This window comes from Myotis daubentonii, chromosome X (genome assembly GCF_963259705.1).
Source record: "Myotis daubentonii chromosome X, mMyoDau2.1, whole genome shotgun sequence".
NCBI lineage: Eukaryota > Metazoa > Chordata > Mammalia > Chiroptera > Vespertilionidae > Myotis > Myotis daubentonii.
The window spans coordinates 15,348,024-15,362,934 of record NC_081861.1 but is presented as its reverse complement, the minus strand read 5'-3'; the positions used below and the strand labels follow the sequence as shown (position 1 = coordinate 15,362,934).

The following is a 14,911-nucleotide window of genomic DNA, read 5'->3' as shown; positions in this document are numbered from 1 at the left end:
TTCAGTAGGGCTAAGTTATCATTCTAGAAGAAGGCCCACTGTAAGACACTGCCTGATGAGAAGGCATAAGCCTTGAGGTATCCCACAGACTGAAATGATCAGCCCAGCTCAGGTGTGTTATTCATTTGGAGCCATAAAAACTTACTCTGATTGTCATCAGCTCTGGATACTTATGAAAACAGTGGTAATTAAAACTAGTCCCCTGAAGACCCCAGAATAATTGAGATAGACTCTATGGTTCCTAATTTTTATTCAGAGCCTAACATCTGAGTGAAACAGCCTCCCCATCCCCTAAACAATGGAGATAGCAGGACTGATTCTATTTCCAAAAACATTCCAACTCTGTTCTCCCAATGTGGACTATAGAGAACAAGGCTTAGGTTACCAGATGGAACCTACAAAAAAGAACAGGGAAATTCCTAATTGTCAGAACTTTCTAACAATTAAAGCTACCAAACGATAGAAAGGTTTTGCCGGCTATCCATCAGACAATGGTTTATGGCCATATTGTGTGGATGTTGTAGCTATCTCCACTGGATGACAAAGTGAAATAGATAACATAGGCACCTCCAACTGTAAGAGCTAAGGTCCATCTGAGTATCATATTGCAGCTATTTCCATAGATACTTAGAAACTGCAATCCAGCTAGTATCAAATAGTACAACTGATGACATATCTGCCTGGAAGGGCATCATTTTGTAATTCACAAATAGGCACTGTGTAGACTTACAACCTACACATTCATGGTTTTAAAGGTTGCTTCTGAGCAAGGGTTCTGGATCAACTAATTGCTTCCAAAGGTCAACCTTATATACAATGGTTAGAACCAACTATGTATTGGAACTGCCTCCTAAGAGTGGCTGGCCAAAAGTCAAGGTATTCAAGGTAAGCACAACTTTCAGTGGGAGCCACCCTTAGCCTATTTCTCTGTATCTGAAGGTAGTTCCACATTTATATGTAGTAGGATATCAGGACATTCTTTTTTAATTGTAATTGATTTCAGAAAGGAAGGGAAAGGGAGAGAGATAGAGATAGAAACATCAATGATGACAGAGAATCATTGATTGGCTGCCTCCTGCAAGTCCCCTACTGGGGATTGAGCCTGCAACCTGGGCATGTGCCCTTGGACAGAATTGAACCCGGGACCCTTCAGTCCTCAGGCCAATGTTCTATCCACTGAGCCAAACCAGCTAGGGTTGGCATCCTTTTTTTTTTTTTTTTTTTTTTTTTTAAATCTCACATGGAATCGTCTGGGTGTTTTCTCTTGCAATAGGCTTTCAAATATCCAGGGTATCTTAAGTACTCTGAGAGGATCTCAGGAAATCCAAATTAGCCATGATGGGTTTAGACCAAATCTCAGAACCTCTCTTCATCTTGTCAAGGGATTCTAATAATGTTTGCTAGTTGATAGCCCTGCTAATTTGGGCATAAATGCCAGAGCTTTTTAAAAATAATTGTTCCAAGATATATAGCAACATTTCTCAGGTAATAATAATAACAACAATAGCAATAATAGCCAAGGTGAAAACAATATCTACCTGTATTTACTGATAGGCAATTTATATAAACTTTTTTATAATCTTTTAAAAAATTATTTAAAGTGGCTACTACTGTCCATTTTAATACGTGAGAAAATTAATATTCAAAGAGATTCATTATCTAGTTCAAGAGAGCATACTCATTAGAAATTCCTGTATTCAAACTAAGGTGTGTCTAGCTCTTGAGCCTTGACTTTTAAACCCATATTGCACCAACTAAAGGCTTAATTTCCATAGAAACTTCTGTACTAATCTTTTAAGCCCTCCATTTTTCCTCATCAAAATCACCTGAGCATTCCACTCTGAATTGCCAAGGTTTATGGTTAAAAATCACATGGGGCCTGTCACCTCATAGTGTCCTAGCATGTCTCAGTGGAAAAAGCCCTCTGAGGCCACCAGGTTCAGCTTGAGGCCAAGAGATTTATTCATAGACAAGACCCTGGGCACAACTCTAGCTTCTCCAATATCTCTACAGATTTCTTTTTGTTCATATTACCTCATTGGCCCCTAGTTTTGTTAATTAAGCTCTTATGGAATCATCTCTTCAGGGCAAGGACTTGGTTTTTTTGACACAGTTTTCTGGACTATATTACTTTTTTTAAAATTTTGTTTTATTGCTTAAAGTATTACAAACAGTATTACATATGTCTCCCTTTTTCCCCCCTTTATCTTCCCCTGGCCTCCCCTACCCCCCCCCCCAGTGTCTTATGTCCATTGGTTATGCTTATATGCATGCATGCAAACTTTTCGGTTGATCTCTTATCCCCATCCCAAACCTCCCCGGCCTTCCCCCTGTAGTTTGACAATCGTTTCGATGCTGCTCTGCCTCTGTATCTATTTATGTTCATCAGTTTATAATACTCTTTATTATCCATGAATGAGTGAGATCATGTGGTATTTTTCCTTCATTGCTGGCTTATTTCACTTAGCATAATGCTCTCCAGTTCCATCCATGCTATTGCAAATGGTAAGAATGCCTTCTTTTTTACAGCAGCATAGTATTCCATTGTGTAGATGTACCACAGTTTTCTAATCCACTCATCTGCCGATGGGAACTTAGGCAGTTTCCAAATCTTAGCTATGGTAAATTGTGCTACTATGAACATAGAGATGCATATATATCCTTTCTGATTGGTGTTTATGGTTTCTTGGGATATATTCCTAGAAGTGGGATCACTGGGTCAAATGGGAGTTCCACTTTTAACTTTTTGAGAAAACTCCATACTGTCTTCCATAGTGGCTGCACCAGTCTGCATTCCCACCAGCAGTGCACAAGCGTTCCCTTTTCTCCGCATCCTCTCCAGCACTTGTAGTTTGTTATTGGTTGATGATAGCCATTCTGACAGGTGTGAGATGGTACCTCATTGTTGCTTTGATTTGCATCTCTCGGATGATTAGTGACTTTGAGCATGTTTTAATATGCCTCGGCTTTCTGAATGTCCTCTTTTGAAAAGTGTCTATTTAGGTCCTTTGCCCATTTTTTGATTGGATTGTTTATCTTCCTTTTGTTAAGTTGTATGAGTTCTCTATAAATGTTGGAGATTAAACCCTTATTGGTGATAACATTGGCAAATATGTTCTCCCATGCAGTGGGCTTTCTTGTTGTTTTCTTGATGGTTTCTTTTGCTGTGCAGAAGCTTTTTATTTTGATGTAGTCCCATTTGTTTATTTTCTCTTTAGTTTCCAATGCCCTAAGAGCTGTATCAGTGAAGAAATTGCTTCGGCATATGTCTGAGATTTTGTTGCCTTTGGATTCCTCTAGTATTTTTTATGGCATCTTGTCGTACATTTAAGTCCTTTATCCATTTTGAGTTTATTTTTGTGTATGGTATAAGTTGGTGGTCTAGTTTCATTTTTTTTTTGCATGTATCTGTCCAATATTCCCAACACCATTTATTGAAGAGACTGTCTTGACTCCATTGTATGTTCTTGCCTCCTTTGTCAAATTTTAATTGAGCATATTGGTTCGGGTTGATTTCAGCGTTCTCTATTCTATTCCATTGATCTATATGTCTGTTCTTGTGCCAGTTCCAGGCAGTTTGGAGAACAGTGGCTTTGTAATACAGCTTTATATCTGGTATTGAGATCCCACCTACCTTGTTCTTCTTACTCAGGATCGCTGCAGCTATTAGGGTCTTTTTTTATTCCAGATGAATTTTTGGATAGTTCATTCTAGGTCTGTGAAATATTCCATTGGTATTTTAATGTGGAGTGCATTAAATTTATAGATTGCTTTGAGTAATATGGACATTTTAATGATGTTGATTCTACCAATCTATGAACATGGTATGTTCTTCCATCTGTTTATGTCTTCCTCTATCTCTTTTTTCAGTGTCCTGTAGTTTTTCGCATATAAGTCTTTTACCTCCTTAGTTAAATTTATTCCTAGGTATCGTAATTTTTTGATGCGATGGTAAATGGGATTGCTTTTTTAGTTTCATTTCCTGTAAGTTCACTATTGGTGTATAGAAATTGCCATAGATTTCTTCGCGTTAATTTTGCATCCTGCTGCATTGCAGAATTCATTTATTAAATCTAATAGTTTTTTGATGGTGTCTTTAGGGTTTTTTATGTACAATATCATGACATATTACTGGAAGTATTAGCCATTGCGATTAGACAAGAAGAAGAAATAAAAGGCATCCAAATTGGAAAAGAAGTAGTAAAACTGTCCTTATTCGCAGATGACATGATATTGTACATATATTACTTCTTAATACTATAGAAATTATAAGTCATAGTAAAAATGAAAACAGAGTTTTCACACAACGACTGGTATTGTGAACTACTAGATCCTGAGCAAACATCCTAACTCACTCAGGACATCTACTTTGTTCTGTTTTCATCTATATCATAAAAAGTCTGTGATTGTGATGCCATAATGGCATCAGGACCAAAGACTGGTCTCACCTGGAGGTGCATTGATGGGTGGGTGGGACTTCTGGGTCCCACAGTGGGCGGGACTTCTGGAACATAGTGGGCTTCCAGCAGCATCCGTGGAGCATGCGAGGCTTTGTAGGGCAGAGTACATGACCCTGATGGCAAGTTAGGCCTATGGGACCCTACTTGTGCACGATTTAATCGTGCACTGGTCCTCTAGTCTAATTTAAAAGTGGAGAAAGGATTGCTGTTGTTGTATTTTAAGATTATGCACACAGGCCTACATTTATATGAGCTTTTTTTTCACATTTTAGGATATCTAGTGTGTGATGAATTTGTCTATGGAATTATAACATCATGAAAAGAGATTGCTATTTTTCTGCTGAGACTACCTTAATTGAAATGGGTTTAACTGGTGGTGCTATAAAAATTAAATTAAAAATATTTCATAATTTTACACTTTCCCTAATGTTCACCATTAGCAATGGATGGGAATGCAAACAAATACATGTATATTAAATGATAAAGCTTAATAAGTCAGGGAAGGAATGGAATGAAAAAATGTCTAACACCTCTAGAGATAACTAATGATAGTTTGCCTTCCTAGTTACTTCCTTGACTTGGGTTTATTGGGACTTGAATACATGCATCAAACTGTCCTTTATTAACAACCAAATTTATACCAAGCTTGTTGCTCAAGGGTGTTTAATATCAATTACTATGTAGATTGGCTGCCTATTTTCAGAAATGTACAGTTGAAGACCTTTAATTTCCATGTTAAAATCATATAGGGTTGGCCCTGACCAATTTGGCTCATAGTATAGAGCATCGGCCTGTGCACTCAAGGGTCCCGGGTTCGATTCCAGTCAAGGGCATGTACCTTGGTTGCAGGCACATCCCCAATGGGGGGGTATGCAGGAGGTAGCTGATCGATGTTTCTCTCTCATCGATGTTTCTAACTATCTATCCCTCTCCCTTCCTCTCTGTAAAAAATCAATACAATATATTTTTTAAAAGTCATATAGGGTTGATTGGAGAGTAAAATAAGAGCTGAGTTCAGCTCTTTGCACTCAGGTTTTTGGACAAGCTATTTCTACTCAAAGGAGAGTAGCCTGAATACCATGAACCCATTTCTGGATCCAGCTTTGAGACTCCATGAGACAGTTCCCTAGTCATCATGGCTTTGCATTGCTTGGTGAATTAAAATGAGAAGAACAAAGTCTCATGAAGACTTCACTTGTGATTACTTGTTAATAGTATTAATGATGTCTAAAATAACTGTAACCTGTATTAGGTTATAATGCTCTATGAAAACCTGTGTTTTCATAAAGCATTTCACATGCAAAAGTTTAATTATTATTCTATTTAACAGGTGAGAAGGCTAGATGAGGTTCAGAGATAATAAATGACTTACCCAATATAGCAGACTTTATGATTGGCCAAGCAGTTTAATACAAATATATCAATATGTCTTCGTTTGTTTTTTGTTTTTTGTTTGTTTTTTTAAATATATTTTATTGATTTTTTACAGAGAGGAAGGGAGAAGGATAGAGAGTTAGAAACATCGATGAGAGAGAAACATTGATCAGCTGCCTCCTGCACACTCCCCACTGGGGATGTGCCTGCAACCAAGGTACATGCCCTTGACCAGAATCAAACCTGGGACCCTTGAGTCCGCAGGCCAATGCTCTATCCACTGAGCCAAACCGGTCAGGGCTGTCTTCGTTTGTTTTATGATTTTTTTATATTGCTGCTAATTTTACTTATTTAATACATCATCTTTTGTAAGTTATATCCTCTGGGAAAACATTGTATATTCTCAAGTTACAGGTGAAGATAGTATGGGCTCCATGTTTACCTCCATGATTTCCTAGCTGTGTGATCATGAACAAGTTGTTCAGTCTCTCTAAGTCTTGGTGTTTACATTTAGAAAATATGGCTAATAATAGCACTTACTTCATAGATTTCAATAGCATGCTCCTGATTAAATAATTAGCACCTTCCCTGACACAGAAATTGATTCTCTAAATGATAAGAATCATTTATCACTTAGGTATAAATTAACACATAGTCATTGACTACCTATATTCAGAGTATTGAAAGAGAGAGAGAGAGAGAGAGAGAGAGAGAGAGAGAGAGAGAGAGAATAAAGTCCTTTTTGACCAGCAAAAAAAGAACCCACACTTGAAGCCTGGGACAAGGTCTAAGATTGTATTTATGAAATAAAAATTTTAACACCAAATGCTCTTTGAAGGTTGATTAACTGGAATTTTAGGATAATAAGCACTTTTCCCTCTGTAGCTCAAACTTGGAGACAGTGAGGTGCACTGGAATTAATATTCCTGTAGAAAAAAAGGGCTCTGTGTGCTTGATCAACAATCTTGAAGGTGCTATTTCATCACCAAAATTCAGTCCATTCATATTTTCAGGTATCTTTCCTTAGTATAGAAAGACTTCTTAGCCATATCTTGAGCTTACTTCTGTTGGATCAAATCTTATAGGAAGATATCAGTCATATATCAAAAGTTAATGGCAAGCCATTTCTCGCCCAGCTATTTTGTGACCACTGAACTGCCACAGTGCAGAGGGAATAGAAAGGTAGTGGAAGTTCACTGAGCATTTTTCCTCTTTCATCTAGAGATCCCCAGAAGGCTTTGGAAAAAGCCTCTGTAGCTAGGGGCTATTATCATACCCCTATTCTTTCATGGGAGACTTGGACCATCTTTTTCTCTAGAGATCCAATGCTACGTCCCACCTCCACAGTGATTAATCTGCATTTATTATACTTTCAGTAGTAAAAATATATAGATTTCGGTCATCTCTGGAGATGCTGAAATAGTCCTTTTTTTTTGTTGTTGTTCTTGATTTAGGAGAAGGTAGAGAGGAATGATGTGTGCAGAGTATGATATAAATATGATCTCAAATATCTAATTAGCTGAAAGAATCTTGGTTCCCTTTGCACCTTTGACAGAATTGCAGCTGTCAGATTGTAGTTCCAATATTTTATCCTCATTGCAAGATTAATCTGAGGATGGCTTATAAAAGACACTTTATAACATGAACACTACTCTGTTTATTTTGTAGGATGCTTGAGGACGACCTGAAGCTGAGCAGTGATGAAGATGACCTTGAGCCTGTGAAGACCTTGACTACTCAGTGCACTGCCACTGAGCTCTACCAGGTAGGAATACCTTAAGGCTTGGTTTGGGAACTAAGGGGTGGGGGCAAAAGGAACTGGAATGGTGTTGTTATCCAGAATCCTATGCACTGCTTCATCTCTGGTCTTTGGTGAGAGGGAAAAAAAGCAAAGATAGGCATAGTATTCTGGAACAGGATGGATCAGCTTACACTTTCATTAAAACTAGAGGCCCGGTGCACAAAATTCGTGCACGGGGGGGGGGGGGGGGTTGTCCCTCAGCCCAGCCTGCACCCTCTACAATCTGGGACTCCTCGGGGGATGTCCCACAGGGATCGAGCCTAAACCAGCAGTCGGACATCCCTCTCACAATCCAGGACTGCTGGCTCCCAACTGCTCGCTTGCCTGCCAGCCTGATCATCTCATAACCACTCCTCTGCCTGCCTGATTGCCTCCAACTTCCCTCCCCTGCTGCCCTGGTTGCCCCCAACTACCCTCTCCTGCCGACCTGATCTCGCCCCCATGGGCCCTCCCTTGCCAGCCTGATCTCGCCCCTAACTGCCCTCCCCTGATGGCCTGATCTTTCCCCCAACTGCCCTCCCCTGCTGGCCTGGTTGCTCCCAAGTGCCCTCCCTCGCCGGCCTGATCTCATCCCCAATTGCCCTTCCCTGCCAGATTGATCACCCTTAATGGCCTCTGCCTTGGCACCCACAACCATGGCTTTGTCCGGAAGGAAGTCAGACGTCCAGAAGATGGCCAGTCAACCTGGTCTAATTAGCATATTACCCTTTTATTAGTATAGATCAGCCGTGGGCAAACTACGGCCCACGGGCCGGATCCGGCCCGTTTGAAATGAATAAAACTAAAAAAAAAAAAGACCGTACCCTTTTATGTAATGATGTTTACTTTGAATTTATATTAGTTCATACAAACACTCCATCCATGCTTTTGTTCCAGCCCTCCGGTCTAGTTTAAGAACCTATTGTGGCCCTCGAGTCAAAAAGTTTGCCCACCCCTGGTATAGATAGATTATATAGGATAAGATTGCTTAAATTGGGGGGAGGGCTTTTTCAGCATGAGGAGATGCTCTTGGCAGACAAAAACACATAATCCCTATATCTGGACTTATAGCCAGCCATATGCACTACATTGCCAAAGCAGTCATTAAAAAATTGAACTGCTTTCTTACATCTTACACCAAACAGCTGTTGCCCTTAAAACCCCTCCTCAGGCCCCACCTTAGATTCTGCCTTTGCAGTTCAGCAAGATTAGGTTCTGATTGGTCAGTTTCTATTCCAGTCAACATCAAAAGCTCTGCCTCCTAGGCAGACATTGGCTCCTGAAACTTCACCCAGATTAGGTTCTGATTGGTCAGTTTCTATGCCAGTCAGCATCTCCGGGCCTATCTCCAGGCCTATCTTGATCAAAGAGGCGGGGCTGATTAGCAGCCCCTGATGGAGCCCCTGAGAAAAACAGAGGCCTGGCTGCTGGGGAAACCCAGAGATAAAGAGAGAGGCAACAGCTGGTCAACAGCTGCCACAGAGGCTATAGATCAGAACCTGCCTCTCTCTCTCTCTCTCTCTCTCTGCAGGCCTCTCTCTGGGCCTGATCTGCAGCCCCCTTGGCAGTCAGTGCTGGGTCGCTGCACCAGCACTGGCTGAAGTCAGTGCTGGGTCACCACGGCAACCCAGCACTGACTTCCGGTGTTTGGTCAAGCCTTCCGTCGTTATGGACCCTGGCTCTTTATATATATAGAATTAGAGTAAAGAGATGCTGAGCTCTTGAAAATTGCTTTCATCTTCTCCCTGTTTCCTCTTTGGCATATGCAATATTGGTTGTTAGTAAGCAATTGAGATTTTCTTTCCCTTTCTTGGGCTAAGTATTGTCTTGAGTGAGCTGTAACTTTAGTAACTTCAGTGTGAGGTTTAAAGCCTATGCTCATTAATTAATTAAAATATAACTGTGATTACTCCATTCACCTTTCCCAGGTGTGCCACTTCAGAACACAGCTGAGAATCAGTACTCAAAATCTTGCAGCTTTCATGAACCTTCAGGCAAAAGACATTTGGCAAAAGCTTGAGTGACATTTTATAACTGGCTTCTTTTACTTACTATAATGTTTTCTAGGTTCATCCATGGTGTAACGTGTATCGATACAACATTCCTTTATGTGGCTAAATAATATTCTGTTTTATGGATCTACTACCTTTTATTTATCCATTCATTACTTTAGGGACATTTTGGTTGCTTCCACCTTTTAGCTATTGAAAATAGGGCTTCTATGAACATTTGTGTCTAAGTTTCTTGTTCCAGTTCTTTTGAATTTAATCTTTCATTTCTTTTTCAATTCTTCCACCTAAAATTGAAATGGTTGAGTCATATAGTAATTCTATGTTTAACTAATTGAAGGACTGTCAAAATCATTTTCTTTTCAGGCAAAATAAAATAGTACCATGTAGATATTATAGTTAATTTATCTTATCTTATAATTGGGACCTTCCTACCTCTGCAACATCAGAAGGAATGCTAAGAGGTCCCACTTTATGGAGTTGCCCTTTCTCTGAGTCAGGCATTAAGTCAAGGTTCTCTGTTTCATTTGAAACTTGCAGAAAACCTTAGAGGTAAGTTTTGGCCTCTTGTCTAAGCTACAGCATTACAGAATCATTCTATTTGTGGCAGGATGATTGGGAGAAAAGCACACAAACAAATGCTTTGGTGCATTAAATCACACCATTGGTAGGAGCTGACATTATACTTAGAATAATTTCCCAAAACCTAGTAGCTACATTCATACAGACATACTCCAATATAAAAGCTATTAGCTTTCTGGAGATATCCTCAACTTATCTTACCCATAATCATTGCACCTGGACTCACCTAAGGAGACCCAAATAGTTCAGGTTTAGTGAGTACACACCACTCTTTTCCGAAAAGCTTCTGAGACCCTATGCTATGGCTTGCAACATAACAAATTCAAAAAGAATGCATTTCAAATGTATGTATGAAAATGAAATACAGGATCAAGACATGTTAATTTCTAATTTGACATTTAGTCCCAAGTATTTCATAATCAGAACAACTTCCCCTCTCCCTGCCCCCATTGGACCCCTACACAGCAGTATTAGCCATGTTATGCACAGACAAACACCAATAGAACAATTCGGATGTGTTTAAATGCTAAGTATAATTTCTTCAAATGGGAAAGTGGAGCATGCAGCCATAATGGGACAATTATAATATACAAATTAAATATGCCATGAGTCAGCCATGGAGACTCAGGGTTATACTGAAGCATTTTTAACAAAAGATTTTACCTTCTAGTGACTCTTAAAATCAGATACACAAGTATGCATATGGTTTCAGAGAAAAAAAATGTGATAGTACCCTGAAATTATTTGTTAAAAGTTTGTGTGCTCTCTTTACATTCCCCATTGCATTTTGCTTTCTCATTTAAGACTATTTAGGAAGCAGATATATCTACACTGTCTTCTAAGTTGGTGTGTCAGTGCTGGGACAGTGTACGATAGAAAGCAAAATAATCAGTATATATCCAAATGGATTATAATCCTGGCTCTGCCACTTTCTGGTGAACTTGAACTAAAGACTTAAGTGTCTAGAAAATGGAGATAACAATAGCAGCTATTCATTTGTGTTGTAGTGAGGATTCAATGATTAAGTGAATGTAAATAGGCAAAATCATTTGAAAGTATGGTTAGAATATAGTATATGTTTATCACTTTTTGTTACATGATGATGATGAGCAGCAGCAGCAGCAGCAGCATCGTACTACTAATAGCAATGTAAAATGTCTCCTATTTTTTAAGATGCCATATCAATTACCTTCCCTTTTCTTGTAAGAAATGAGATGTTAAAGAGAGCTGTTTAATTAACTACCTGGAAAACAGCCAGTATGTGGCAAACTTGAATGAAAAGATTCTGTCTTGTCCTAACATTTATTAGCTATGTATACCTGGCCATGCGGATTCTTAAGTGTAGTCATTAAGAGCATGATTTTTGGAATAGAGAAGCCTGGGCATCAATCCAACTCTATCACACACTATCTGCTTGATTTTGTGCAACTCACCTAATATCTCTAAGTCTTGGATTTCTCACCAATAAACTAAGATAAACCAGTTTTGTCCAATTCTTAGGAGTATTGTGAGAATCAAATGAAGATTGCATATAAGAAAATGCTTTTAAAACCATAAGCACTACACAAATGCTGGTTATTCATCCTTATGGCCCTTTAAGATATTAACTTCAGTTTGGCTTTGATGTCTATAGGGATCTGCTAGGAACTAGACTGAATGTCCTTATGGCCCCTCAAAGGCATCCACTGATTTGAACAACCTTTCCTCCCCTCTGAGATCTGACAAGTTTTAAACCAGACGTCCCAGGAAGAAAGGCCAAATTGCCAATGACACTGTACCAAGTCCTCCAGAAAAATTACATTTATTTATTCATTTACTTATTTATTTATTTTACATGTCTTTAAAAAATAGTTTTTCTTCTAAGGCAGTGGTGCTCAACCTGTGGGTCACAACCCCTTTGAGGTTGAATGACCCTTTCACAGGGGTCGCCTAAGACCATCCTGCATATCAAATATTTACATTAGGATTCATAACAGTAGCAAAATTACAGTTATGAAGTAGCAACGAAAATAATTTTATGGTTGGGGGTCACCACAGCAAGAGGTACTGTATTAAAGAGTCGCGACATTAGGAAGGTTGAGAACCACTTTTCTAAGGTCTGATGTGAGTGGAGAGTTGAGTCATGCCTTTTTATTATTGTTTTTATTTTTGCTTTCTGAGCTCTCACTCTGAAGGAAGGCTGTATTCACCTTGGTTTTCTCTCATTAGCTCCCCCTGAATGGGAAATAGTCATTTGAAGATGACATTGGACTGTGGAATGTTCCAGAACAGTGTTTGAATTGGGTGCAGTGTTTTGTACTTAGTGTCTGCATAAACATATGTGTTGCAATACAGTCTTTTACAGCTGTATATCAATAATATGGATGGGCCCAGCTGGTATGTCTCAGCGGTTGAGTGTTGACCTATGAACAAGGAGGTCACAGTTTGATTCAGTCAGGCACATGGCCTGGTTGTGGGCTCCATCCCCAGTAGGGGGTATGCAGAAGGCAGCTGATCAATGTTTCTCATCAATGATGTTTTTATCTCCCTCTCCCTTCCTCTCTTAAATCAATAAAAATATATTTAAAAATAAAATAATATGATCGGGATGTGAGGGCTACATGATGTCAATTAGCCAGCTGACTGACTTTTTACTCTTCAGATGCTGCTTTTATCATTATATATATATATATATATATATATATATATATATATATATATATACCTTGCCATGATATAATGATATATATATATATATACATATATATATATATATATATATATATATATATATATATATACACACACACACACATACATATACATACACACACATACCAACCATGGCCTTTATTCCTATATAACACTTACTGAATTGCCATTTTAAGCAAGTCATTTAGGGCTAGTAATGATGCTGTGATGAGTCACTGGGTTTTGGTGGGCCAGTGGCATGATCCAGTAGACACAGTTCTTAGGAGTTCATAGGTGTAAAGTTCTCTGCACATACTAACCTCATAGCTCTGAAATTTCAGTTTTCTTTTTTTTTCAGTTGTCCTTTTGGTCAAAATTTTCTTCTTATGTTTCTCAGGATTAAAAGAACCCATGAAAATGAGGGGTTAAACCTGGAATCAATTTTCATTTACAGCTGAGATGCAGTTATTGATGTTGTGCTTGCAGTTCAATAAAAGATCTAAAGATACAGACTTAGTGCTTCTCTTTCAATATAAGCAGCCTAATCAGTCTCAAATGTTTTTTAACAAAGAAATTGTATTGACAGGTATGTTAAAATTTCTGTCCTTAAAAGTTTTAAGCTATCCACAATTTGACCTATTCCAAAGGCTTCTAGAATGTATGTTGACCACAATTCAGAGCTCCTTCAAGTACATATTCATAGAACCTGGTAAACATCTGCTTAATATTCCATTGAATGATATCATGATGCTTGATTTACACAGTTCAAAGCATGTAGTCTATTATTATACTCTGGTTGCAGGATGGCCTATGATGCATAGGTTCTGAGGCCAGGTTAGATCTTGGCATGGCTCTCTTATGCCTTAATAATCTGATTGGCATTAGAAGCAACAGACTTTAGAAGCATAACGATCATAAAAATATATATTGTTAGAAACTGCCTTTAGGGCATTTTAATATTTATACTGTCTTATTAATTTGAATTAGACCAACATCTTAGATGACTTAATTTAGTCCAGTTAGAAGTTTGGACAATGGACATTATGGCTGGAAATGTTAAGGTAGTGACCAGGCTCAACTAAAGGATTCTAGATAAAGCTTGGAGTGATATGTTGGTGCTTTAAAAACAACTGAACAATTTGCTGTGAGCACAAAGTTATTCTAATGAGTTGTGTCTGAATACATTGTTGTAGGTAGCTTCTATGTATGCAGTTTTATTGAAACCGAGCTTGTCTCTTTTTCTGGCTCAGGATTGTCCTGATACCCCTAGAAAAGTGCACTTAATTGAAAATGAAAGCATTTTACTGTGTATATGTGAACATTTAAAATAGATGCTAGTATCAGAGCTGCACCCCAAAGATGTTAACATTCACAGGAAAAGTGTGTCTTTTTAGCTCTTCCCCTACACTTCTTAATTTTTTTTGTCTGGTGATTACTAATTACCTCAAACAAATACCTCAAACAAACAGCTTGCTTTTAAACTAGTTTCTTGATTTTGGTTTTATAGTTCATTTAATTTTGTTTGTTTGTTTGTTTGTTTGTTTGTTTGTTTTTATGGTTACTGTTGGGAAAGCTCACAGGCTAGGTCAGTGATGGCGAACCTTTTGAGCTCGGCGTGTCAGCATTTTGAAAAACCCTAACTTAACTCTGGTGCCGTGTCACATATAGAAATGTTTTGATATTTGTAACCATAGTAAAACAAAGATGTATATTTTTGGTATTTATTTTATATATTTAAATGCCATTTAACAAAGAAAAATCAACCAAAAAAATGAGTTCGCATGTCACCTCTGACACGCGTGTCATAGGTTCGCCATCGCTGGACTAGGTTGTTATTTGATAATTGCAAATGAGATAAATTCTATGGTAGCAGAAAAATCAGAATATTCTGGCATGTGTTCCTTATACCTGTGTTCCTTATACCTGTGATGCATGTTGTGTTCCTTATACCTGTGATGCATGTTGTACTTTGTAAACATAGGAGCCAATTTAAATTCAAGCCCACTTTTATGTTTAAAGTTTGCTAGTGAAAAATA

The 14,911-nt window shown here is 38.4% G+C and overlaps 1 protein-coding gene across 1 annotated transcript in view; it reads left to right on the top strand.

The window, feature by feature from the left end:
* AFF2 (ALF transcription elongation factor 2) overlaps positions 1 to 14,911 on the top strand; it is a 633,956-nt gene that overhangs the window by 504,476 nt on the left and 114,569 nt on the right. Inside the window, exon 8 of the mRNA XM_059678586.1 lies at positions 7,503 to 7,599. Coding sequence (XP_059534569.1) covers positions 7,503 to 7,599 — 97 coding nt within the window. The remainder of the gene's footprint in view (positions 1 to 7,502; positions 7,600 to 14,911) is intronic.